This window comes from Orcinus orca, chromosome 5 (assembly GCF_937001465.1).
Source record: "Orcinus orca chromosome 5, mOrcOrc1.1, whole genome shotgun sequence".
NCBI lineage: Eukaryota > Metazoa > Chordata > Mammalia > Artiodactyla > Delphinidae > Orcinus > Orcinus orca.
Window position 1 is genome coordinate 13,381,869 of NC_064563.1, and position 27,530 is coordinate 13,409,398.

The 27,530-nt window shown below is 38.9% G+C and overlaps 1 protein-coding gene across 1 annotated transcript in view; it reads left to right on the forward strand.

The window, feature by feature from the left end:
- The window catches only part of COL6A5 (collagen type VI alpha 5 chain), a 107,909-nt gene that overhangs the window by 45,316 nt on the left and 35,063 nt on the right, over positions 1-27,530 (forward strand). The window contains exons 23-34 of the mRNA XM_004283431.2: positions 460-522; positions 1,827-1,889; positions 3,328-3,378; positions 3,466-3,501; positions 5,205-5,267; positions 7,197-7,259; positions 9,589-9,624; positions 9,744-9,780; positions 19,084-19,095; positions 22,192-22,679; positions 25,587-25,680; positions 26,226-26,879. Coding sequence (XP_004283479.2) covers positions 460-522; positions 1,827-1,889; positions 3,328-3,378; positions 3,466-3,501; positions 5,205-5,267; positions 7,197-7,259; positions 9,589-9,624; positions 9,744-9,780; positions 19,084-19,095; positions 22,192-22,679; positions 25,587-25,680; positions 26,226-26,879 — 1,660 coding nt within the window. The remainder of the gene's footprint in view (positions 1-459; positions 523-1,826; positions 1,890-3,327; positions 3,379-3,465; positions 3,502-5,204; positions 5,268-7,196; positions 7,260-9,588; positions 9,625-9,743; positions 9,781-19,083; positions 19,096-22,191; positions 22,680-25,586; positions 25,681-26,225; positions 26,880-27,530) is intronic.

The window sequence follows — 27,530 nt, forward strand, 5'->3', positions numbered from 1 at the left end:
TTCAGTTTTTCAGCTCAGATAGTGAGAGTTTAGAAGGCAAGTGATACCCATGTTTGCTCAGTTATCTTCCCAGCATATTTGTGAAAGACCGTTTTGCCCCTTTGCAGATCGGGAAACTGAAACACATTTGACATCCCATTTTATATGTGTGGATGACACAGAGCACAAAAGTGACAATGACAGCACAATTTCTTGTTCTAACGAAATAACGTGTTGTGTCAAGAGTGCCTTTTTTATTTCTCACTAAGTCCCCATTTGGACTAGCGATGTCCCTGCCAATGAAGACTTGGGGTCCTCTAACCAGGACTGTAGCCTGAGTCACCTGGTTTCAGGCTGGGTTTCCTGTTAAGGAGGCATCAAGAAGTTGCTACAAATGACACGAAGAAAAGCAAAACTAATCTAACAGGTTTTGTACAAATTGCTGTAGCACCAACATCTGTGTTTCCTATATTCTTTCAGGGTGCTCCTGGGCCAGTGGGAGATAAAGGGAGTGTTGGAAGGCCTGGACTTTTGGGGAAAAAGGTAAGTGTTATCTCTTACAGATTTCAGATACTGAGGAAAGAGTAGCTCCATTTTTTTCCCTTGATTTTCATGTTAATTCTTCACATGATCCAGGCACAATCAACCACTCACCAGCTTTCTGCCAATATTCTTTTCCTTCCTCTCTGAAACTGCCCCATTTCACTGGGAGAGACAAGGTTTATTCACCTATCATGAAACAACTCTGATAAACTCAACTCGCTGGTTTCGTGAATGCATCAAGGCACTTGGTGGTAGAGTCGGCCAGGGGCATGGGGGATGTCAGAACTCAGATCTGTTCATGCATGCAGTTCTAGGTCTAACTCAGACTACCTTCTCAGAAATGTCCTTATTGGAGATCGTTAGAGACAGACTGTTGGCCTGTTCAGAATCTCACTGCCCTGCTCAAAACCTTTCAGCAGCTCCCTCCCCCAGGGCCAGCTTCGTGGGCCTGGGACCCGTTCAGTCACACAGGGGCCCTCGCTTAGAAGGCGCCCCTACTTGGCCTCAAGCTCTGCTATCACAGTCTGGAAAGTTTGCTTTTGAGTTAAGGGCCCATGATTTCATTTGAGTCCCACAGATTATGTCACTGGTCTTACCTTTGGATGACCCTTAAGAAAATCTCCAAATTTTCCAGTAGCTTAGAAGACCCTTTGACCCTGTTTAATTCTAAGGCTTCCTAGCTCATCTCCCTCCTGTGTGCCTGCCCAGGCTTCTCACTGTGCCTTCCTCCTCCATTCTCACTCCTCCCTCGGTCCTTCTTCCAGCTCACACAACTTATCCTTTAAGCCTCAGCATCCCTGCTCCCTTCCTTCAGGCAGCCAGCCTGCCTGCCCCACCAAATCTGACTTAAGAGTCCCCTTCTCTCCACTGCCACAGCACCCTGAACTTTATCACACAGTGTAGAATTGCCTGATTTTCTCTCATTCTAACCAGAGTATTCTTGGTGAGGGCAGGACCACATCGGTCATGTTCAACTGTTCCTTTTCCAGGACAATAAATAACTGTTGGATGGGTGAATAAATCAGCAAATGAATCCACTTTCCCTGGAGTAAATTTTCCACTCTTTCTCTTCTCCTTTAGTCCTTCTATAGCACTGGGAAAGCAGTGCTGAGTCCAGCTTTGGGCTGTGCTGGTATTTCCTGCTTGCCTTTGGGAAGATCGTTATTTGTTTCTTACACTCCCTAGCTTGCTGAGCATTGAACCCTCACTGAGAACCCTGAGTGTCCCCAACTAGTGGACAGAACATCCTATGGTGGGAGCCAGGTTTGATTTTTACTGATCTGAAGCTGTCCTTGTCTCACTAGGGAGAACCTGGAATTCCTGGAGATCCAGGGCCACTGGGGCAAGCTGGACGGCAAGGAAAGCAAGTATGAGGTTTTAGGACTCTTACCCTTTAGCAGCTCCAAGGGCTCAGTAAAGAGAAGGGGGCTGACACCATTAGCTTAAGCACCTGGGGTCCTGAAGGTATTTTGGGACCTCCTAGGAAGATGTAGGGACATTCCTCCTGCTCCCTGAAGCACTCATTCTATAGCTAGTCTGTCTGCTAAAACAAAGGGAGAACAGCAAGAGGGAAAGGAGAATGCAGAGAGAATAATGGATGAGCTCAGTATTTTAACAACTTATATGGCCATGTCAGTTGAAACTCAGGTGACTTCTTGTAAAACTCCAGAGTGACAAGAGGGTAGTAGGATCAAGAAACAGGGTATCTGTTCTAGTTGCTCTGGCTGTACCAGAGTCTCAGTTCATAAAACAGTCAATATAAGAAAAAAATAGGAAAAAAATTAATTTCTTTTCAAAAATAATGTTTATTACAAATATTAGGCATAGATATTGTAGAAAATTGACTAAGCATAAAACATGGGAAATGGGAAAGAAAAATTACCCATAATCCCACCATTTTGAAATATTTATTATTAATATCCTGGAGACAGAAAAAAAATTATTTTTCCCTATTAACAATGTATCATGGGCATACTTCCATGTCATTACATTTTTCCCTCAAAGTTACTTTCAATAGCTTCAAAATATTCTACTGAATGTATATACCTTAGTTCACTTGACCAACTTCTTATTACTGGATATTTAGTTTGCTTTCAGTTTTTCACTGTCTTAAAATAGCACAGCAATGAATATTCTTGTATGTAACTAAGTTTTTGGATAAAACCATAATTAATTTCTACATAGAAATTTCTAGAAGTAGCATAGCTGGTTCAAGGAATATGTACATGTTTAATTAAGGCTTTGAACTCTATTGCAAAGTGTCCTTAGGAAAATTCCAAGGATGTATGTACCCTTGTGTTGTGCAGGAAGAGTGCTCACTTCAGGGCATACACACCAACAATGGGTATTGTCACTTTCTTTTATTTCATCTTTACCAATTTTACTGACCAAAAATGATGTCTCATTACTGTTTCAAATTGCATTTCTTTGGTTACTAGTGAGGATAACATCTTTCATTATGTTTATTGTCCATTTACAATTCCTTTTTGGGAAATTCCTCACCCAGTGTTCTTTGGACCAGCTCCTAATTTTCCAGGCAAGTAACTGCCACTGACTCCACTAGTCTTAAATGACCATACCTCTGCCTCCTGTCATGTCTGCACAGGAGCTGAGCAAAGAAATACCAGGGCATATACCAGGAAGTGTGGAAAACTAAACGGCATGAATATTCCCAGAGTTCAAGTTCATCAGGCCCCCTCCACCTGGAAGTCCCCGGTGCTTTTATCCTGACACCATAATCTCCCCAGTATAGGTTACAATTAATTTCCGCTCTTGAGAAATTGAAATGAACTGATATATTCACAGGGTGATTATGGCATTCCAGGCTATGGTCCTATGGGACGAAAAGGAGTAAAGGTAAATATGGAAAACAATTATTTCTTTAATTGGTGAATCAATTAAATGGTGTGTTGATTTATTTATGTTCTCTGCTGAAAATCGTAGGGCCAAAGAGGATTCCTTGGAGATATGGGTCAAAAGGTATTGTGCATATAACTTGTCAAATTTACCATGATCTTGACCTTCTACTTGAGAATTAAGATAAGTCTGTGGATCTGAATGAAACAGGAAAAAAAAAAGCAAGACAATCGGTTTGCCTGAGCTTCATGAAGAAAGGACCATACTTAACTCCTATGAACCTTTAAATTGGAAAATTTGTCCTTCACTGCCTGATGTCCCTTGTCTTGAAACCCTACCTCTAGGTACCCTCTCAAGTTTAGTCCTTAGTCCTTTTCTTGATTTCTCTACCCTGGTGATCTCATGCAAAACTCTTGCCTTCTGCTATTGTACTTTGCCCTTCATTATCGTGGCTTTCACTTCCTCTTACCTGAAAGATTACCATATTCTCATTAGTCTCCTACTTGCAACTTTAACCTGCTTCAGTTAATCCCAAACACTACTCTCTTGATTTTTCCCAAAGTATAACTTAGTTATGTTACTCTCTTGGTCAATCATCTTCTAGAATTCCTCATTGCCTACCAGCCTGAAATTCACCTCCAAGCTCTACGACAAGACATTCCTTCCATTTCAACCAGAGTAGCTCAGGTTATATCTGTTTTATACACTGGAATTCTGTAATAAGATTTATCTAAAAAAAAAAGCATCCTTAAAAATGAACTTATTTACAAAACAGAAATAGACCCACAGACATAGAAAACAAACTTATGATTACCAAAGGGGAAGGGGGGAGGGATAAATTAGGAGTTCGAGATTAACATACATACACTACTATGTATAAAATAGATAAACAACAAGGACCTACTGTATATATAGCACAGGGAACTACACTCAATATTTTGTAAAAAACTATAAAAGAAAAGAATCTGAAAAATAATATATATATATATATATTATATATGTGTGTGTGTATAACTGAGTCATTTTGCTGTGCACTTGAAACTAACACAACACTGTAAATCAATTATACATCAATAAAAATTAATTACATAAAAGTATCTTGTATATCTTCCAATCATTGATGCTCAAATTAAAATAGAAAATATGGATTAAAAAATAGAATGTAAGTAAATTGAATCAACTACAGTATAGGAAAATAGCCAATTTTTGATTCCCTTAAGAGTGCTTTTAATTGATGAATTACCAAAAGAGATTCTTTCCTTAGGTGGAGAAGGGTTCAAGAAGGGACTATATAAATAACTGTTAGGATAGGAGTTCTCATTGTAAAGGACCAATTTTCTAATTTGCTGATAAAGAGAGAAAATTAGCATATTCCAATTTACAGATAAATGGTAAATTAGCATATTGATAAGTGTTAAATTAGTTTTCCACCAAAGTCAGAATAAATTTCTTTTTACCTTCAACTTTTTGAGGAATGATTCATGAATTTAGGAAGTAATTCATTAGTTAGTACTTTATGTAGTCAATACCCCATATGTTTTCCTTGATTTTCAAGCATTTTTCTTTAGGTATTTTTAGTAACTGATTGGATAGCCATTGTATTGATATTGATGCATAAATATTTGTATTCTCAAAAAAATTAAAATAGTTTGGAGAATATCTAGGTGTATCAGTGGCTTAGTTCTAAATGACAAGAAGAAATGACATTTAATATTTAATATATGATATAGTTATAAGATCAATTAGATTTTGGTTTGGAGAGAATTACTTTTATTCTTTCATAGCAAGTATTTTAATATCTTGATTTCTTATATCTGAATCTTTAGGGTGTTGTTGGTGATCCTGGAATTCCTGGGGGGCCTGGACCCAAAGGATTTAGGGGACTAACAGTAAGTGACCTATAATTCCAGAAATAATAAATGTTTCTTTGGAAGATTCTGGCTTTTATGTTGTAATTATTAATGTGGATTGTCAATCCAACCCAGGGTCATCTGAAATGCCACTTCCTAGCTGTGTGATCTTCAACACATCTTTTCAAGGTCTCTATTTCTATAACATGGGAGTTAAACTTAATGACACAAAAGCTACTTTCAGCTCTAAAATTCTATGTTTCCATGAATCTGAACTATTTTAAGTATTTACAGATTGATAACAGGCTATTCTAAAAAGTGTCAGTGTCTTCCAGTCTTTTCTAGGGCACATATTAAAGCCCAGAATATTAACCCTGTGAGTGGAAATGAAGCTGACATCTTCCTACTCTGTCCTGGAGCGTTTTCTGACAGTTCCAGTCCCCAGAGCCAAGGTCACCTGGTGTATTCATTTTAAGGAAAGCTGTTGAGATGTTCTAAATAGCAAAGTGCAGAGTAGAGTGTTATACTTATTAAAAAACCAAAATGCCAACACAAGCATCCTTTCATTTTAAAGTTTCAGTGTAATATCGAAGGTCATTACCAGCATGAAAGCGATGCAATTCAACAGATATTTTACATCTGACTGGACAAATTTCATTAGTATCTATATCCATCACCTTGAGTTATGGGAATGATACAGCCAACCCATGTCCTTATATATGTGGGGAATTATTTTTCTTATTTGATTCTTTGCAGATGGCAGCTTTTTATTAGATCTCCGTGTGCTATAGTGTATTCACTTGTTTAAAGCGCCAGTTCTAGCTTATGACTAATTTAGATTTAAATGCACAGCCAGTGCCAGAGCAAAGGATATCACTAAATGAAGAGGCTAAGAGGGAAATGGATGTTTACCAATAATTAAGAATTACTATTTAGGATGAAAGATAAAAATCATATGATCATCTCAATAAATGCTGAAAAAACATTTGACAAAATTCAACATCCTTTCAATATAAAAACTCTTAACAAATTGGGTATAGAAGGAAATTACCTCAACATAATAAAGGCCATATTTGAAAAATCCACAACTAACATCACACTCAACAATGAAAGGCTGAAAGCTTTCCTGCGAAGACCAGGAACAAGACATAGGTGTCCACTCTCACTACTCCTTTTCAACATAATACTGGAAGTCCTAGCTAGAGCAATTAGGTAAGAAAAAGAAATAAAAGTCATCCAAATTGGAAAGGAAGAAGTAAAAGTGTCTGTTTGCAGATGATATGATCTTATAGATAGAAAATCTTAAAGACTTCATTAAAAACTGTTAGAACATTTTGGTACATGACTCTTTTTGAATTATGGTTTTCTCAGGGTATATGCCCAGTAGTGGGATTGCTGGGTCATATGGTAGTTCTATTTGTAGCTTTTTAAGGAACCTCCATACTGTTCTCCACAGTGGCTGTATCAATTTACATTCCCACCAACAGTGTAAGAGGGTTCCCTTTTCTCCACACCCTCTCGCCTGGAGGGGTGGGATAGGGAGGGTGGGAGGGAGGGAGACGCAAGCGGGAAGAGATATGGGAATATATGTATATATATAACTGATTCATTTTGTTGTGAAGCTGAAACTAACATACCATTGTAAAGCAATTATACTCCAATAAAGATGTTAAAAAAAAAAACTGTTAGAAGTAATAAACAAATTCAGTAAAGTTTCAAGATACAAAACCAATATATAAAAGTCAGTTGTGTTTCTATACACTAACAATGAACTATTGGAAAAATTAATTTTTCTGTGAGTTCTGTGGGAAAAAAGAATGGCTATCTATATTACACATAAGGAATTTGCTTAACTTGAATTAATAGTTGCTTTTGCTAAAAATTTTTTTAAATTATAAAGTCACATTAAGGCTGAGGTAGTCTCCATGGATAGAGGACGTGGAAACTCATGTATATTTCTACCTGCAGCTCACTGTAGGTTTGAAAGGTGAGGAAGGCTCTCAAGGACGTCAAGGCCCTCCTGGACGGAGAGTAAGTACACTCATTAGAACTAAGGGTCATGTGCTGCTTCCTAGGGTGCCCACTGGAATGAGCACAGAATTTAAAGGCAGAATCACTGGTTCAAGTCCAGACTCTGCTTCTTGCTACCTGGGTGCACTTGGACTAGTCCCTGGGTCTCTCAATTTCCTTCTAAAATGGGAATGACATGTCCTGTTGGAAACAACTCAAAAGGTAGCTGTGAGGATCAGATAGTCAAATGTGAATGCTCTTCATAAACTATAAAGTTCAATGCAAATATGAGCTGTGACTGTTAATTTTTACTGAAGGAAAAAAATAGGGATGAGAATGCATAAGCTTCTTTAAGGTGTCCTGACAGGTTGATAGGATTTCCCAAACCACTATTTTTGCCTTCCTGACCTCACGATATAGACGCTGGGGTGATTTGGAAATAAAATTGCAACTTTCCACTGTGATTCAATTACAAAAGAAATGGCACCTCTAGAAGCATTCCTGGACAGAGCCAGGCACATCTCCCACTGACAAGATATCCATATCTCTATTTTAGTGCCTTATGTGTTATTGTGATGACATTAACATGTCTCTCTCCCCTAAAGAGAACAGTCAAATAAGAACTAAATGTTGCCAGCATCTGTGTTTTGTGTGTGAGGTGCAGGAAGCATTGTGTAAGGACAGGAGAAACTGCTTCTCTTGTTTTGTGTATTGTGATTGTTTTCTGACTACCTGGAGGGGTTCTTTAACTTGCAACTTTATAAAGAAAACAAATACATGGATGTTTTGCGGAAAACTGAATCTGTAGTAGAATGATAATCAACTCACTGTAAAGGATACTCTGGTACAATCTTTTCTTTCTTTTGAATTAAGGAACTGGTGACTATTCTTAGTCATGTGGGTGAGAATCTGGTCTCTGAGTCAATCTGGACTGGTCTGGATTTGCCTCCTTTCCAGATTCTGGAGCTCTCCCTGGAGGTCCCATATCCTCCTGCTCTTGTGTTTGGCCATGCTGGTCTGGTATACCATGGTTTCTCTGTCTCATGCCTGTGGTCCTCAGTCTCTCCTTAAGGAGTTGCTCTAAGTTATTCTTAAACTCAGTCTTTTGGAACCTACTCTCCACAGTTCTGATCTTCTGTAGGATGTGGGCTGCCTACTCTATTCATTAGCTGGAAACTCTTCCTCTCTCTGTTTAAATGGCTGTGCATTTTTTTTCTGTTTTCTGCTGTCTCTTGTAAATGGAAAAATAAGACTCTGAATCTTTTAGTGAGATGCATATTTCTTGATTTGGGTCAGGAAGAAAATATGCCCCCAGTGGGTAGAATCATGGATGCCATGACAGTTCTGGTTAATACCAGCAGCACACAGTGGGCCACATCAGCATTCAGCAGACACTTAACTGTTCAATGGATGTATGAATGGATGGATGGATAGATGGATAGATGGATGGATGGACAGATGCCCAGTTGTCATTTAGAACAGAGGTTCTTACACTGACATTCATGGATGAGCTTCTGAGGGGTCAGTGAAATCATACAGCAATCATGAGCATGTGACAGCATTTTCTGAAGCCAGCAAACATCCTAGCTTTCAGTGTTTGATCAATTAAGCTAATGTCTACCTAGACTGAACTGAATGGTTTTTCTAGGACGACAAGAAGGAAAGAAACAAAAGTACTTTTTAAAGATACTTGTACTGCAGATAGAACATTTAGAAGGCATTTCTCATAATAATACTTAAAAGCTGCCCAAAGGGATTCATATGTGCAAACACATTGAGAACCAACTGCCAAGAAGAAAGCTGATCCTGATAAAAAGGAATTAAAAGGAAAATGAGAAAAGCTCACACTGTCAAGAAAGGCAGCTGACTGTGTTTAGCGCCTTCCCTGACTCATCTCACCCAATTATCTGTATTCCTTTCCTCCATCACCTTCAGCATTTATGAGCTTAGTGTGTATGCTCTCCTTCTGTGTAATGTCCATTTGGCTATGTAATTGTCTTTTTTTTTTCACATATGTTGAGGCTGTGTGCTGCTGCCAGTGTTTTAAATATACTTCAGTAAATGTCTCTCCTTCATGCTACTCTTTGGGAAGCCTGCTGTTTATAATTTTAAGTATTATTATGAGAAATGCCTTCTAAATGTTCTGTCTGCAGTACAAGTATCTTTAAAAAGTACTTTTGTTTCTTTCCTTCTTGTCGTCCTAGAAAAGTCATTCAGTTCATTCTAGGTAGACATTAGCTTAATTGATCAAACACTGAAACAGAAAGGTTTATACTCTCAGTGTGTGGGGGAAGAGCACTGAAGACTCCAATTCACATACCAATAACTTGCTCTGTTTTTGTTTTCCTAGGGCCCTAAAGGCATGGCAGGGCAGCGGGTATATTCTGTATGTATCGTCTTATTCACACACACAAAAATGCAACCTGTTCACTGGGAAATGAATATGGCCACTTGGAATTCACTGTGTTCATGTTTCTTATTTTCTCTCTCCTTTTTCATGTACAGCAATGTGATCTAATCCAGTTCATGCAGGACCATAGTCGTGAGTATCTGTGTGTTGTAGAGCATCATTGATTAGTGAGGGCACTTAGGATGAAGGCAGTGTGGGGATGTGGAATCAGTAGGCTGAACTCACTGGTGGAGAAACCATATGTCCTTGGCAGCAGGCTTGCTGTGAGTGCCTGCTGTGGGAACAGCTCACAACAAAGGAGGAAGGAAAAGGCACATGCCTTAGCTCAGAGGTGTGCTTCCTAGAGGGAGAGAAAACATGCCTGTGGGAAACAATCAGTGACCAACTCAAAAGGTGTGTGACTCAGCTCACACTAGTATAACAATTATGTACAAAGGCCTGGAGGGCATGGTGTTAAAGGGATGGACATGGGGATCTGGGATTGGTTGGCTACTTAATTAATGAAGGCTGCTTGAATGGAAGTCATTGAATCTGGTTATAGGAAATGATGGGAAGCAGCAAGAGAATAGTTTCACAGACTCAGAGACATAGAGAACACACTTGTGGTTGCCAAGGGGGTGGGGGTGGGGAGGGATTGATTGGGAGTTTGGGATTAGCAGGTGCAAACTATTACATATAGAAAGGGTAAACAACAAGGTCCTACTGTGTAGCACAGGGAAGCATATTCACTATCCTGAGATAAACCATAATGGAAAATAATGTGTATATGTATATATATGAATAACTGAATCACTTATCTGTACAGGAGAAATTAACACAACATTGTAAATCAACTATGCTTCAATAAAATAATTTTTAAAAAAAAATAGTACTTTCAACAAAGGAATAAAGCAGGGTCAACAAAGAGAGAGGTTGTCTTTCATTATGATCAAGGAGAATATGAAGTAGAAAGAAACCCAGTGATCTCATTTCTGGAAATTTATGCTAAGGAAATAGAGGAAAAAAAATTATAGGTACAGAGGTTGCTGAAATATTATTCATTAGAGAAAAATGACTATATAAGTAGACTGTTTATACTTATAGAATAATTGGGTTATAGTCCATCATGCTCTGATAAAATATTAAGCAGATATGATTTTTATGAAGACTCACACAAATATGAAAAATATTGTCATTAAAAACTAGAAAATTAAATTGACTCTTCATTTTTACATATAGGTAAATATATATACATAGAAACAAATACTAGAAGAGGAATTGGGAAAATGTAACCATGTATTGTGTTAGGGTGGTAGAATTCTAGGTGATTTGTCTTTCTTCATGTTTCAATTTATATTCATGCCTATACAATCACAGTCAGAAGAATGGAAAATGGGAAAATCAGAAAGACTTATTATAAGAGACTGGATAAAAATGTAGTCATTGCAAGTGTATGGCCAGGAAAGACCAACAACAAAAACAAGTTTAAAACAACTGTAAGGACTCCCTCTTGCAAGAGCACCAGAATCACAAGTAACTGCTGAACAATCATTGATAGAAAGACACTGGAACTCACTAAAAAAGATACATCACATCCAAAGACAAAGGAGAAACTACAATGAGATGGTAGGAGGGGGTGCAATCACAATAAAATCAAATCTCATAACTGGTGAGTGGGTGACTCACAAAATGGAGAACAATTATACCACAGAAGTCCACCCACTGGATTGAAGGTTCTGAGACCCATGTCAGGCTTCCCAGCCTGGGGGTCCGGCAACAGGAGGAGGAATTCCCGGAGAATTAGACTTTGAAGGCTAGCAGGATTTGATTGCAGAACTTAAACAGGACTGGGGGATACAGAGATTCCACTCTTGGAGGGCAAACACAAAGTAGTGTGTGTATCAGGACCCAGGGAGAAGGAGAAGTGACCTCATAGGAGACTGAATGAGACCTACCTGCTAGTGTTGGAGGGTCTCCTGCAGAGGTGGGGGGTGGCTGTGGCTCACTGCAGGGAAATGGACACTGGCAGCAGAAGTTCTGGGATGTACTCCTTGACATGAGCGCTCCTGGAGTCCATGATTAGCACCACTAAAGAGCCTGTAGCCTCAAGTGCTGGGTCACCTCAGGCCAAACAACGAATAGGGAGGGCACTCACCCCCACCTATCACCAGACAAGTAGATTAAAGTTTTACTGAGCTCTGCCCACCTGAGCAACACCCAGCTCTACCCACCACCAGTCCGTCCCATCAGGAAGCTTGCACAAGCCTCTTAGATAGCCTCATCTACCAGAGGGAAGACTATAGAAACAAGAACTACAATCCTGAAGCCTGTGGAACAAAAACCACATTCACAGAAAGACAGATAAAGTGAAAAGGCAGAGGGCTATGTACCAGATGAAGGAACAAGATAAAACCCCAGAAAAACAATTAAATGAAGTGGAGATAGGCAACCTTCCAGAAAAAGAATTCAGAATATTGATAGTGAAGATGATCCAGGACCTTGGAAAAAGAATGGAGGTAAAGATTGAGAAGATGCAAGAAATGTTTAACAAAGACCTAGAAGAATTAAAGAACAAACAAACAGAGATGAACAATACAATAACTGAAATGAAAAATACACTAGAAGGAATCAATAGCAGAATAACTGAGGCAGAAGAACGGATAACTGACCTGGAAGAAGACAGAATGGTGGAATTCACTGCCATGGAACAGAATAAAGAAAAAAAGAATGAAAATAAATGAAGACACCCTAAGAGACCTCTGGGACAACATTAAACGGACCAATATTTGCATTATACCAGTCCCAGAAGAAGAGAGAGAGAAAGGATCTCAGAAAATATTTGAAGAGATTATAGTTGCAAACTTCCCTAACATGGGAAAGGAAATAGCTGCCCAAGTCCAGGAAGCACAGAGAGTCCCAGACAGGATAAACCTAAGGAGAAACACACCGAGACACATAGTAATCAAATTTACAAAAATTAAAGACAAAGAAAAATTATTAAAAGCAACAAGGGAAAAACAACAAGTAACATACAAGGGAACCCCCATAAGGTTAACAGCTGATTGCTCAGCAGAAACTCTACAAGCCAGGGAGGAGTGGCATGATATATTTAGAGTGATGAAAGGGAAAAACCTACAACCAAGATTACTCTACCCAGCAAGGATCTCATTCAGATACAATGGAGAAATCAAAAGCTTTATAGACAAGCAAAAGCTAAAAGAATTCAGCACCACCAAACCAGCTCTACAACAAATGCTAAAGGAACTTCTCTAAGTGGGAAACACAAGAGAAGTAAAGGACCTACAAAAGCAAACCCAAAACAATTAAGAAAATGGTAATAGGAACATACATATTAATAATTACCTCAAATGTTAATGGATTAAATGCTCCAACCAAAAGACACGGGCTTAGTGAATGGATACAAAAACAAGATATATATATATATATATATATAATATATATATATTATATATATATATATATGTTGTCTACAAGAGACCCACTTCAGTCCAAGGGACACATACAGACTGAAAGTGAGGGGATGGAAAAAGATATTCTATGCAAATGGAAACCAAAAGAAAGCTGGAGTAACAATACTCATATCAGATAAAATAGACTTTAAAATAAAGGATGTTACAAAAGACAAGGAAGGACACTACATAATGATCAAGGGTTCAATCCAAGAAGAAGATATAACAATTATAAATATATATGCACCCAGCATAGGAGCACCTCAATACATAAGGCAAATGCTAACAGCTATAAAACAGGAAATCGACAGTAACACAATAATAATGGGGGACTTTAACACCTCACTTATACCAATGGACATATCATACAGAGAGAAAATTGATAAGGAAACACAAGCTTTAAATGACACAATAGACCAGTGTATTTAATTGATATTTATAGGACATTCCATCCAAAAACAGCAGATCACACTTTCTTCTCCAGTGCCCATGGAACATTCTCCAGGATAAATCACATCTTCGGTCACAAATTAGCCTTGGTAAATTTAAGAAAATTGAAATCATATCAAACATGTTTTCCAACCACAACGCTATGAGATTCGAAATGAATTACAGGGGAAAAAAACGTAAAAAACACAAACCCATGGAGGCTAAACAATGAGTTACTAAATAGCCAAGAGATCACTGAAGAAATCAAAGAGGAAATCAAAAAACACCTAGAGACAAATTACAACAAAAACACAGTAATCCAAAACCTATGGGATGCAACAAAAGCAGTTCTAAGAGGAAAGTTTATAGCAATACAAGCCTACCTCAAGAAACAAGAAAAATCATAAATAAATAATCTAACCTTACACCTAAAGGGACTAGAGAAAGAAGAACAAACAAAACCCAAAGTTAGCAGAAGGAAAGAAATCATAAAGATCAGAGCAGAAATAAATGAAATAGAAACAAAGAAAATAGTAGCAATGATCAATAAAACTGAAAGCTGGTTCTTTGAGAAGATAAACTAAATTGTTAAACAATTAGCAAGACTCATTGAGAAAAAGAGGGAGAGGACTCAAATCAATAAAAATAGAAATGAAAAAGGAGAAGTTACAACAGACACCACAGAAATACACAGCACCCTAAGAGACTACTACAAGCAAATCTATGCCAATAAAATGGACAACCAGGAAGAAACGGACAAATTCTTAGAAAGGTATAACCTTCTAAGACTGAGCTAGGAAGAAATAGAAAATATGAACAGACCAATCACAAGTAATGAAATTGAAACTGTGATTAAAAATCTTCCAACAAACAAAAGTCCAGTACCAGATGGCTTCCTGGGTGAATTCTATCAAACATTTAGAGAAGAGCTAACACCCATCCATCTTGAACTCTTCCAAATAATTGCAGAGGAAGAAACACTCCCAAACTCATTCTATGAGGCCACCATCAGCCTGATACCAAAACCAGACAAAGATACTACAGAAAAAGAAAATTACAGACCAATGTCACTGATGAATATAGATGCAAAAGTCCTCAACAAAATGCTAGCAAACAGAATCCAACAACACATTAAAAGGATCATACACCATGATCAAGTGGGATTTATCCAGGGATGCAAGGATTCTTCAATATACACAAATCAATCAATGTGATATACCATATTAACAAACTGAAGGATAAGAACCATATGATAATCTCAGTAGATGCAGAAAAAGCTTTTGACAAAATTCAACACCCATTTATGATAAAAACTCTCCAGAAAGTGGGTATAGAGGGAACCTACCTCAACATGATAAAGGCCATATCTGACAAACCCACAGCAAACATCATTCTCAATGGTGAAACACGGAATGCATATCCTCTAAGACCAGGAAAAAGACAAGGATGTACACTCTCGCCACTATTATTCAACATAGTTTTGGAAGTCCTAGCCACCGCCATCAGAGAAGAAAAAGGAATACATATTGGAAAAGAAGAAGTAAAACTGTCACTGTTTACAGATGACATGATGCTATACATAGATAATCTTAATGATGCCACCAGAAAACTACTAGAGCTAATCAATGAATTTGATAAAGTAGCAGGATACAAAATTAATGCACAGAAATCTCTGGCATTCCTATACACTAACAATGAAAGATCAGAAAAAGAAGTTAAGGAAACAATCCCATTCACCATCACAACAAAAAGAATAAAATACCTAGGAATAAACCTCCTGAAGGAGGTAAAAGACCTGTACTCAGAAAACCATAAGACACTGACGAAAGAAATCAAAGATAACACAAACAGATGGAGAGATATACCATGTTCTTGGATTGGAAGAATCAATATTGTGAAAACGACTGTACTACCCAAAGCCATCTACAGATTCAATGCAATCCCTCTCAAATTACCAGTGATATTTTTTTACAGAGCTAGAACAAAAAAATCTTAAAATTTGTATGGAGACACAAAAGACCCCAAATAGCCAACACAATCCTGAGGGGAAAAAATGGAGCTGGAGGAATCAGGCTCCCAGACTTCAGACTATACTACAAAGCTACAGTAATCAGACAGTATGGTACTGGCACAAAGACAGACATACAGATCAATGGAACAGGATAGAAAGCCCAGAGATACACCCACGCACCTATGGTCAATTAACCTGTGACAAAGGAGGCAAGGATAAACAATGAATAAAAAACAGTCTCTTCAATAAGTGCTGCTGGGAAAACTGAACAGCTACATGTAAAAGAATGAAATTAGAACTCTTCCTAACACCATACACAAAAATATACTCAAAATGGACTAAAGAACTAAATGTAAGGCCATACACTATAAAACTCTTAGAGAAAAACATAGAAAGAACATTCTTTGACGTAAATCACAGCAAGGTCTTTTCTGACCCACCTCCTAGAGTAATGGAGATGAAAACAAAAATAAACAAATGGGACTTAATGAAATTTAAAAGCTCTTGCACAATAAAGGAAACTATAAATGAGATGAAAAGAAAACCCTCAGAATGGGAGAAAATATTTGCAAATGAATCAATGGACAAAAGGTTAATCTCCAAATTATATAAACAGCTCATGTAGCTCAATATTAAAAAAACAAACAACCCAATCCAAAAATGGGCAGAAAACCTAAATGGACATTTCTCCAAAGAAGACATACAGATGGCCAAGAAGCACATGAAAAGATGCTCAACATAACTAATCATTAGAGAAATGCAAATCAAAACCACAATGAGTTATCACCTCACACCAGTCAGAGTGGTCGTCATGGCAAACTCTACAAACTATAAATGCTGGAGAGGGTGTGGAATAAATGGGACCCTCTTGCACTCTTGGTGGGAATGTAAATTGATACAGCCACTACGGAGAACAGTATGGAGGTTCCTTAAAATACTAAAAATAGAATTACCATATGACCCAGCAATCCCACAACTGGGCATATACCCTGAGAAAACCATAATTCAAAAAGATGCATGCACCCCAATGTTCATTTCAGCACTATTTACAATAACCAGGTCATGGAAGCAACCTAAATGTCCACTGACAGACGAATGGCTAAAGAAGATGTAGTACATATATACAATGGAATATTACACAGCCATAAACAGGAATGAAATTGGGTCATTTGTAGAGACATGGTTGTACCCAGAGGCTGTCATATGGAGTGAAGTAAGTCAGAAAGAGAAAAACAAATATCGTATGTTAATTCATTTATGTGGAATCTGGTAAAATGGTACAGAAGAACCGGTTTGCAAGGCAGAAATAGAGACACAGATGTAGAGAACAAACATATGGACACAAAGGGAGGAAAGCCGGGGGGAGGAGGTGGTGGTGGGATGAATTGGGAGATTGGGATTGACATGTATACACTAATATGTATAAAATAGATAACTAACAACCTGCTGTATAAAAAAATAAATAATTAAAATAAAATTTAAAATAAATAAATAAATAAAAACTCTAAGACCACAGCGGGAGAGGTTTGGTACCACTGAGGATGAGAAGGCAGAGGAAGAATTGTGAAGAAAATCTATTGGTAGGAAGAAGTGATGAGTTTAAACATTTTAGAGGCAGAGGAATGCTGTGTAGACCCTAAAGTGAAATGATCTACAGGCAGAATGGAAGCTGGAGTTACTAACATCCTTAGAGCCGCAGGGATGAATGAGCTTCCAAAGGATGTGAAACTAGAGAGACAGAAATAGAATTCCAAGAGATGAACCCAGGGAGATGCATTAGCAAAAAGAGTGGGCCCAACACCAGAAAAAATGGCACTGCAGAGATGAGGAAATCCCACCAAGTGTGGGCAACTTGGAAAGAGGCAAGAAGCAGCCAGTGGAGAAAACTCCAATGTTGAGTGGGGGAACCCATGTCAAAGATGTCACTTGAGAGCTGAAAGGCTCTCCAGCACAGGGAGGAGGTGAGAACCAGCCTGGGGCACAGGGAGAGGACAAGAGGAGAGCTATTGTAGGGAGAGGAGTGTGTGATCTAAATCAGGGAAGACCCAAGGGGTGGAAGGGGCAGGGAGGTGAATACCTATCTTGGAGGATTTGGGGTGTGAGGGCATTTTCCAACACTGCATGAAAGGAGTTAGCCAAGAAATTAAGGGGTTGTTGTGGAGTGGGCAGAGTCTATAACCAGACAGGGTGCTGATCAGAGAGCATGGAACTCTAGAATGCAGAACTGAGATAGGGGTTTGGGTGACAGGCCTTTGGAGCTAATTCAGATGCCCTGCAAGGTTGGACTCCTGCTGCACCATGTTTGTTCTTCAGCCCTACAGCAGCTCCAGACGCACTGGCATGAGGGCCCTGGGATGGTGGGTGGACACTTCCCCCAGAATAAAGTAAGAGATCTAGGAAGCTGGGGAGAAAGGAGAGAGAAAGGGAGGTTGGGAATAAAACAGGAGGGCCCAAGTAATTGGAGTCTTAGAAGGAGAGACATAAAAAAGAGAATTTTCAGGAAAAACTAAATTAAAAAAAAGAAACACCCTAAAAGAGGTCAAGTAGTTTCCCCAGACTGAAACTCAGACAAATGCACCTAATTCTAGAGTTTGTTCTTCTGGCCTCACAGCTGGGCTGGAAGTTAACAAATGGGACTTCTCAGTCAGGAAGAGAGATCTATTTCAGGCCTTGAGATGCAGAGGAGGCCGTGAGTTCTGTGTGCTCTCTGTTGGCAGTCAGCATCTCAGCAACTGTAGGATGAAGACAAACAAAAATGTTCCTAGGGTTGATGTGAGGGTGTTTGTGGGCTGTGGGCCAGCAGGATGGATGACCAGTTTGTTGACAGGGCTAGTAAAATCTTTTATTGTCTCGGAGTGCTTCATTTGCTTCCTAGGAATTGAGTAAAATGAACATGGAAATTGTCAGGCCTGTGCTTTCTTCAAGATTTGCCAATAGTTCCCCCTGTTACATCTCATGCTTACCAGGTAAATCACTTGGAGAAACCAGATGCTCGGGAGAAAGCAGGGGATTCCCTCAGTCTGGATACAAGATCACACAAACACAGGAGCTGTATTTTTTTTAGCAGAGATGAAGTTCATTTGGAAATCTCCACAGCTCTGCAGAAAAATAGAGGTTCCCAAGGTGCTCATCAGGGAAGAAAATAAGACCCCGTATTTTAGTCCTGCCTTGTTGAATGGCTCTCAGAAGGCTGTAAAATAGAGACAAAACAAATTGAATTTTAGCTATCTTACCTTTTAATCAGAGGCTCATCTGTTCTGTTTCTAAAACAAGTGATCAGTGATTCAAATTTCAACCAGAATTCTGCTAATGTCTGCTGGCCACAGCTCACAAGGAGGAAAGGTCAGGAAGATCCACAAAATAATAAACTTCTGTGTCCACCCTCCTCCATCCTTTAACCTTGGCTTCCTGTTACTAGAAACTAGCCCCATTTGCAATTAGAGTTAAACAGAATATTAAACTTTGTTGAAATTTTATTTTTTGGATTATTTTCAGTCAGCATTCCAAAAGTGTAACAGACTCTTTCTCTCTCTCTCCTCTTTATAGCTTGTTGGAAAGGTGAGTATTCTTACCATATTATGCAGCTTGCTGAAATAATTCTTGCATTCTGACAAGACCATATACACACTACTATATATAAAATAGATAACCAACAAGGACCTACTGTATAGCACAAGGAACTATACTCAATAGTTTATAGCAACCTATAAGGGAAAAGAATTGGGAAAAAATAGATATATATATGTATGTCTAACTGAATCACTTTGTTGTAACTAACACAACACTGTAAATCAACTATACTTCAATAAATAAAAAGAAATAAAAGTAAATGGGCAAAATATTTGAATAAACACTTCACAAAGGAAAAAAAAAAGAAACTCTCATCCCCATGGGAAAAGAGACTTCTTCCTTCTGTGCAGACACTTATTATGACTATAATTTTAAGTGTCATGTTTGGACTTAACTATAAAATGCTGACCGCCAGCTCCCAGATCTTTCACACTGCTGTTCTTTCCAGGTCCTGCCAGTTTCCAACTAATTTTCTTCACGGGGTAGGTCCTGTGTTGCTGGGCAATTCAGTGCAGGGCTGCTCGCTGCCTGACCCATTCTGTTGTTCCATCTGCTGCTGAGTCCGTGGACACTGGCTCCTTGGACGGGTGATGTTTCCTTTCCTCTCTCTGACCTCCATTCACAGCTTTCACCTCCATGTGCCCACCACTCGTCAGCCTGACCCAGAGCATGGAGGATGGTCTTCTTGGGGCCTAGACTACACTCGGTGTTCTGTGGTGCCTTAGACCCCTCGGATGATGTCACCCCTGAGCCGGTTAAGTCAACTCCAAGAGCTCCTGGTCTCCTAGAGGCCTGCTGACATAGATCCACCGGATCTTTGAGCTCATCCCAAAGTTTGGCACCATTCACTTTATTCCAAAAAAAAAAAAATCTTAGTAAATCTAAGCACTCAGTAAAACTTCAGGGGTTTGAATTAAATTTATCAGGTACCCTACTGGGCACTAAGAAAGGGAGAGATTAAAAATAAATGGAAACTGGTGCTGCCTTCTAGGAAAATCTGTGATGATAGGTCTGAAGATGCTATCTACCACTTCATTAATCATTTTTAGTATAGGGCTAAGAAATAAGGCATAGTCCATTTTTCTCATTTTCTTTTTCATTATTGGCTTGCATATTTTAAAAATTTCTTCACAGCAAAATGTCTTGATTCAAAATACATCTCAAAATCAACACTTCCTCTTCTATTTCTGTTACTGGTAACAATGGTGGGGAGATGCTATATTTTGAGTTTTATGCATTTTGATAGTTAGCTAGGTTGGGGAGAGTAGATGTAGATGAGGGGGTGCTTAATTTTTAAATAATTTCATTTTCTCTTCCTGTGTTCAGACTTTAACAAGGACTTTGAAAAGTTTGGTTTGATACATAGGGCAGATTACCTATGAAATTCCCAAAGTGCAGTCATCATAAAACTATTAGGATTGAGTTGGAGATTACAGACAGTCCCATCTTTATAATAGCTTGTTGAAAGCCTGCCATGGTCCACTGTGCTGCCCCCTTCCTCCTGCCACCCTCGCTGTCATCCCAAAGCCCCTGAAATCCTCTCTCTCTGGAAACAGCCTCTTTGTCCTCTGAATCCCTGTGAAGAATAATAATCACTCTCTACCTTTCAATATCGTGATCTTCCCCAGACAAGTTCCTCGAGGGCAAACTTGGATTTGTTCATCTTCATATGTATCTCACAGCACATGTTACCCTGCATTTCACATGGTGGATACTCAATAAATGTTTGCACATAAGTGGATGAAAATCTTCCAGCTGACTTTATCATTATTAGTAGATCATTTCTGAAGATTTTTTTTTTTTTTTGCGGTACGTGGGCCTCTCACTGTTGTGGCCTCGCCCGTTGCAGAGCACAGGCTCTGGACGCGCAAGCTCAGCGGCCATGGCTCACGGGCCCATCCGCTCCACGGCATGTGGGATCTTCCTGGACCAGTGCACGAACATGTGACCCCTGCATCAGCAGGCGGACTCTCAACCACTGCGCCACCAGGGAAGCCCCATTTCTGAAGATTTTTGAAGAGAATAAACTTTCAGATTTTTTTTTGAATTTTATATTTTTTATACAGCAGGTTCTTATTAGTTATCCATTTTATACATATTAGTATATACATGTCAATCCCAATCCCCCAATTCATCACACCACCACCACCCCCCACCACCACTTTCCCCACTTGGTGTCCATATGTTTGTTCTCTACATCTGTGTCTCTATTTCTGCCCTGCAAACTGGTCATCTCTACCATTTTTCTAGGTTCCACATATATGCGTTAATATACAATATTTGTTTTTCTCTTTCTGACTTACTTCACTCTGTATCACAGTCTCCAGATCCATCCACGTCTCTACAAATGACCCAATTTCGTTCCTTTTTATGGCTGAGTAATATTCCAGTGTATATATGTACCACATCTTCTTTATCCATTCATCTGTCGATGGGCATTTAGGTTGCTTGCATGTCCTGGCTATTGTAAATAGAGCTGCAGTGAACATTGTGTTACATGATTCTTTTTGAATTATGGTTTTCTCTGGATATATTCCCAGTAGTGGGATTGCTGGGTCATATAGTAATTCTATTTTTAGTTTTTTAAGGAACCTCCATACAGTTCTCCATAGTGGCTGTATCAATTTACATTCCCACCAACAGTGCAAGAGGGTTACCTTACCTTCAGATTTTCTGATAAGCCATAGTTTCCTTTAAAAATTTTCCATACAGTAAAATTCACTCTTTTGTTTGGTTTTTACACATGCATAGATTCATGTAATCACCACCACAATCAAGATACAGCAAGTTCCATCAGCTCAAATACTCCTTCCAATTTCTTTTTAAATAGTAGAATGATGGTGGGCAGTGAAGTCTGAGCATTATATAGCAAAATATCACTGCTCTGTATTTAGGTAACACCTTCAGGCTAACAAAGGAGAGTCTTTTCCTCCCTTTACATGTGGGTACCTCTGGTTCTAGGGTTTACGTGACACTTGCATTTTCCCAGACCTCAGTGTCAACCTATCTCACTGGAGTAAAGGGAATGGGAAAGGCTTTTGACCCAGTGAAATAACTTAATACTTTTGCTTCTCATCTTTGTAGAAAAGTGTCCAGTGTATCCAACAGAGCTAGTATTTGCCCTGGACCAGTCCTACGATATCACAGAGCAGAGATTTAATGAAACGAGGGACATCATCATTTCTATTGTCAATGACCTTCACATCAGGGAAAATAATTGCCCTGTGGGAGCAAGAGTTGTCGTGGTTTCCTTCGACTTAGACACCAACTACCTCATCCGTGGGTCTGACTACCATAGTAAGAAGCAACTCCTCCAGCTTCTTTCCCAAATTAAATATCAAAACTCCGGAGAAGTCCGAGACATTGGTAACTCGATGAAGTTTGTGGCTCGGAACATCTTCAAGCGGATGTTAGCAGGAGCCAATGTGCAGAGAGTCGCTGTGTTTTTTAGCAATGGACAATCTGCCAGTAGGTCATCCATCATCACGGCCACCATGGAGTTTAGTGCCTTGGATATCAGCCCTGCAGTCTTTGCTTTTAATGAAAGAGTTTCCCTTGAGGAGGCTTTTGAGGTAAGTACTTCCCTGGTCAACGTATTTATTTTTAAGATATTAGTACTGGCAGGACAGGAATACTGGGGAGTATGGGGACAGATGTGGCCTCTTGACCTCCTTTGCAATTTTCACAGCTGTATTGTTGCCAGGGTCTGAAATCCAATTTTTAATAAGCACAGTAGCCAATGATAGCAGCCACCTTTGTTCAGGTCCTGCTGGGCACCAGGCACTGTCCCTAGAGCTTTACATAAACACTCAGGCATTTGCCAACCCTCTGAAGTAAATGCACGTTATCTCCATTTAAAAATCAGGAAACTGAGGCCCAGAGAGTTTGAGTGACTTCTTCAATTTTGTACAGCTATTAAGTGGCTAAATCAAGATTTGAAATAGGGCTATCAATATAATGCTTTACCAGCCCTCTGCCAACCTGGTGTTTCTCAAATCTGTCATCTGCTAGCTGAATCTCATTGAACAGCTGGACTTAACCTGTAATGGGTGAAGTTTATGGGGTTTTTGAACCCTTAAGGTGTAAAACTTTGATGGGTATGAACCTTTTTCCCAAGAGAGGTTCCATCACTTTTGGATTCACAGATTCTCATGGGATCTGTGCTTCCCTCTTTCTCCCTGCAAACTGAAGAACTTCTCCATCTACTGTTCAACTATTTTAAAATCTACTCATTATCCATGAAATACATGCTCCTGGACCTCGGTGGAATCATTATGTCATCCAAGAGGTTATAAAGGTCTTTTTTTTTTTTTTTGTGGTACGCGGCCTCTCACTGTTGTGGCTTCTCCCGTTGCGGAACACAGGCTCTGGACGCGCAGGTTCAGCGGCCATGGCTTACGGGCCCAGCCGCCCCGCGGCATGTGGGATCTTCCTGGACCGGGGCACGAACCCGTGTCCCCTGCATTGGCAGGCGGACTCCCAACCACTGCGCCACCAGGGAAGCCCTATAAAGGTCTATATTTACACAAATACACATGTCTACTATAAAAAGAAAAGCCCTCTATAACATGAAGAGAGTCAATAATCGTAAGATATCCATGAATATTTTGGAAATAGGAGTCATAGGGAGAATAGATCCTGACAGAAAGGATTGTAGGAATTTGAAGTAGTTTCTATAAAAATAATTACTTCCCAACATAGATAATTTATTTATTGGTTTTGTTATGGTATATGTCTCCCCACTAGAATGTAGGATAGAGTTTTTATCTGCTTTGTTCATTTCTGTATCCCCAGCACCTAGAATATTACCTATTTAACATTGTAGGCATTCAATAAATATTTGTTGAATGAATGCATGGATGAATGAAGAGCATGTGGTTGACCCCTGTGAATAAACTTCCTTGATTACCAAGGTTGCAGTTAATCTTTACATGGGGGACCAACAAGGTCAAACACAAAATGACACCCAAAGTATCCAGTTTCATAAAAACTAGAGAGTAGGAATGTAGTAGCTACTTTCTAACTATAAGGCTGGGATGATAATAAATATTACCAAATGCTCAGTCAGCACTTTACAGAAAAACAGAGGGGGTGGTTTTTCTACCTTTTAATTTCACAAGGGAGAAAGAACAAAAGCATGAGCATCTCTGTTGATTGAGAGATCCCCTCATCACCTGGGAATTATAGATTTCTATTATTGTAATTAAATTGTCTGTATTGCATGGTGCCTCATACAGAGTAAATGCCCAATATATAGTTATTGAGTCTGAATGAATGAATGCTATATATTGCCCATCTCAGTGAGTATCAAAGCAAAAATATAATCAAGAAACAGACAAAATCAGGCAGTGTACTACCAAGAATTTTGAATAGACTTAGTGTCCTCTGTCTACATCCTTTTGGAATAGAACTTTTAAAATTTGAAGTATAGTTGATTTACATGCTGTGTTAATTTCTGCTGTACAAAACGTGATTCAGTTATATATATATATATGTATACACACACACACACACATATATATATATAGGCATACATATACATTCTCTTTTATATACTTTTCCATTATGGTTTACCACAGGATATTGAATATAGTTCCCTTTGCTATACAGTAGGACCTTGTTGTTTATCCATTCTATATATAATAGTTTGCACCTTCTAATCCCAAATTCCCAATCCGTCCCTCCCCTCCCACCCCCTTGGCAATCACAAGTCTGTTCTCTATGTCTGGGAGTCTATTTCTGTTTTGTAGATATGTTCATTTGTGTCATATTTTAGATTCCACTAGTGATGTCACATGGTATCTGTCTTTCTCTTTCTGACTTCACTTAGTATGATAATCTCTAGGCCCATCCATGTTGCTGCAAATGGCATTATTTCACTTATTTTATGGCTGAGTAATATGGAATAAACTTTTGATTGGAATTTGTGATTGGAGAAATCCACTTGACATCTGAAAGATATGCCTTCTTCTAGATAGTGTGATTGGTTGGAAATAGTTGGAATCACTACTTAAAGAGGCTAAAGGAAACTTGTGAATGTAAAATTTCTGCAAGACCCAACCCCAGAAACTGATGTATAGTACATAAACAGCTGGTGCATAATCAGAGGTGTGTGAAAATTCAGTGCAGAATTACAGGTTTGGAGATAAGAATGAGATATTAATATCTACCCCAGTGGGTGAATCTTGTGGTTAACTTGTGGTAGTTTCCTCATCATAAAATTGGGTTGCTCATACCTGTTCTATATGCTTCCTTGGGTTATGTTTAGGATCAAGGGGGGATAGTGTGTGTGTGTGTGTGTGTGTGTGTGTGTGTGTGTGTGTATGCATAAAGTTGCACTGAATAGAGCAATGGGCTACAATGCAAGGTGATGGTGATTAGTTAGGTGTTTTTCAAACTCTTAAAGTGTGTGCACAGTGTATTGCTGATGATGACTAAAGAAAATGAGCAAGTAAGCATATACTTCTTTTTCGATGCAGTTTGACAACACGGGAACATTTCAGGTGCTTCCTGTTCCTCCAAATGGGGAATATGAACCATTAGAAAGACTTCGGCACTGTACTCTTTGCTATGGTAAGACTAATGAGAAGAATTTATTGTGCTGAAACACTTAAATGCCTTCTGGGTGAGTTATTAAATCTACCTTTATCAAAGAATTATATTTTTGATTGTAGATTCTAAGTTTTCCGATCTTTCAACACCATATGTCAGAGTTTCAATCTCTGTAATGTTTGAAGTTTCCATAGAATGTGAAAATTGGTTTAGAAGATTATCCCAATTGATTCGGCTTTTCCTGGGGACAATTTGATAGTTTGTATCAAAAGCTTCTAAAATATTTAAAATATTTTCTAAAAGAGTTTGGACATGTCTTATACACTTTAAGTATACATCTTACTTACATCTGCTTTCAACAAAGACATTCCCAAATCGTCTGCTAGTGGCCACAGAAATTATGGGGATGTTGAAAATTCCTTATTAATTTAAATGATGTGAGATTGAAGAGGTATTGATCAGATGATTAATTTTTGGTAATCAGTCCCTTTTCACTTGAAGATCTCAAACAACAGTGTCTTCTTGTGCCAACATTGAACCAATGATAAGTCTCTATGTGTTTTCAGATAAATGCTTTCCAAATACTTGCAAGAAAGAGATTTTCTTACCTGAAAATTCATACATGGATGTCGCCTTCCTCTTAGACAATTCTAGGAATATAGCAAGTGATGAGTTTAAGGATGTCAAAGCCTTGGTAAGCTCAATGCTTGACAACTTTGATATTGCCTCAGACCCTGTAACCTCAGACTCTGGTGATAGGATTGCCTTGTTGAGCTACTCTCCTTGGGATGGGAGGAAGAAAGATGCGGTAAAAACAGAGTTTGAGTTTACAACTTATGACAATCAAGCTCTAATGAAGAGGCACATCCAGACTTACCTCCAACAGCTAAATGGAGAATCCACCATTGGCCGTGCCCTACTGTGGGCTGTGGAGTATCTCTTCCCAGGAACACCCAAACTGAGAAAACATAGAGTCATCTTTGTAGTCTCTGCTGGAGGAAATCATGAGAGAAAAGAATTCTTAAAGAAGATGGCTCTGAGGGCCAAGTGTCAAGGCTATGTCATATTTGTGATTTCTCTGGGCTCTACACATAAGGAGGACATGGAGGAGCTAGCCAGCCACCCACTTGATCACCATCTGATACAGCTTGGGAGAATTCATAAACCAAACCTGGATTACGCTGTGAAGTTTTTAAAGCCATTTGTGTACTCAGTTAGACGTAAGTCACTATTTTGTTTTCTCTTTGTTTTAATAAATTAGTGTTTGTTAGTAGTATTGATAACCTAACATACCTCTGTATCTATAGCTAACCAAAATATGTGAATTAGATGGTGAAAAGGGGACAGGAATAGGACACATCTTGGTTATACCCTGTTTATGCTTTGGTCATAATGCAGTGAGACCTTTTTCATGATATAATGTCTCTTAGCCAAAATCTCAGCACTAGAAGGAACAGAGTGACTGGAGATCTCCTGAACTTCACTTGCTCAACGTAAAGAAGTTCTAGCAGCTCTTAGGTGGTCTCCAGGTTGAGCATTTAATTAAAAGTTTTCCCTGCTACATCTGGTTTATTTCCAACCTTGGAGTACCCTGGAGACCTGTGTGAGAGTGCTACTCCCAAAGAGTCTGAGCATACAGACCACACAGGAATCTTGTTAAAATGGAGGTTCTGATTCAGTATCTGTAGGATGGAGCCTAATATTCTGCATTTCTAACAGGTTCTTCAGTGATGTCAATGTTTCTGGTCCACAGATCACACTTTGAGTAGAAAGGTTCTAGGCCAATGCACTACAAAGTGTTACCCATTGGACTATGTTAGTCCATAAACTGATGAGTAAAAAGAAATACAGAAACTGAGAATAAGCATCTA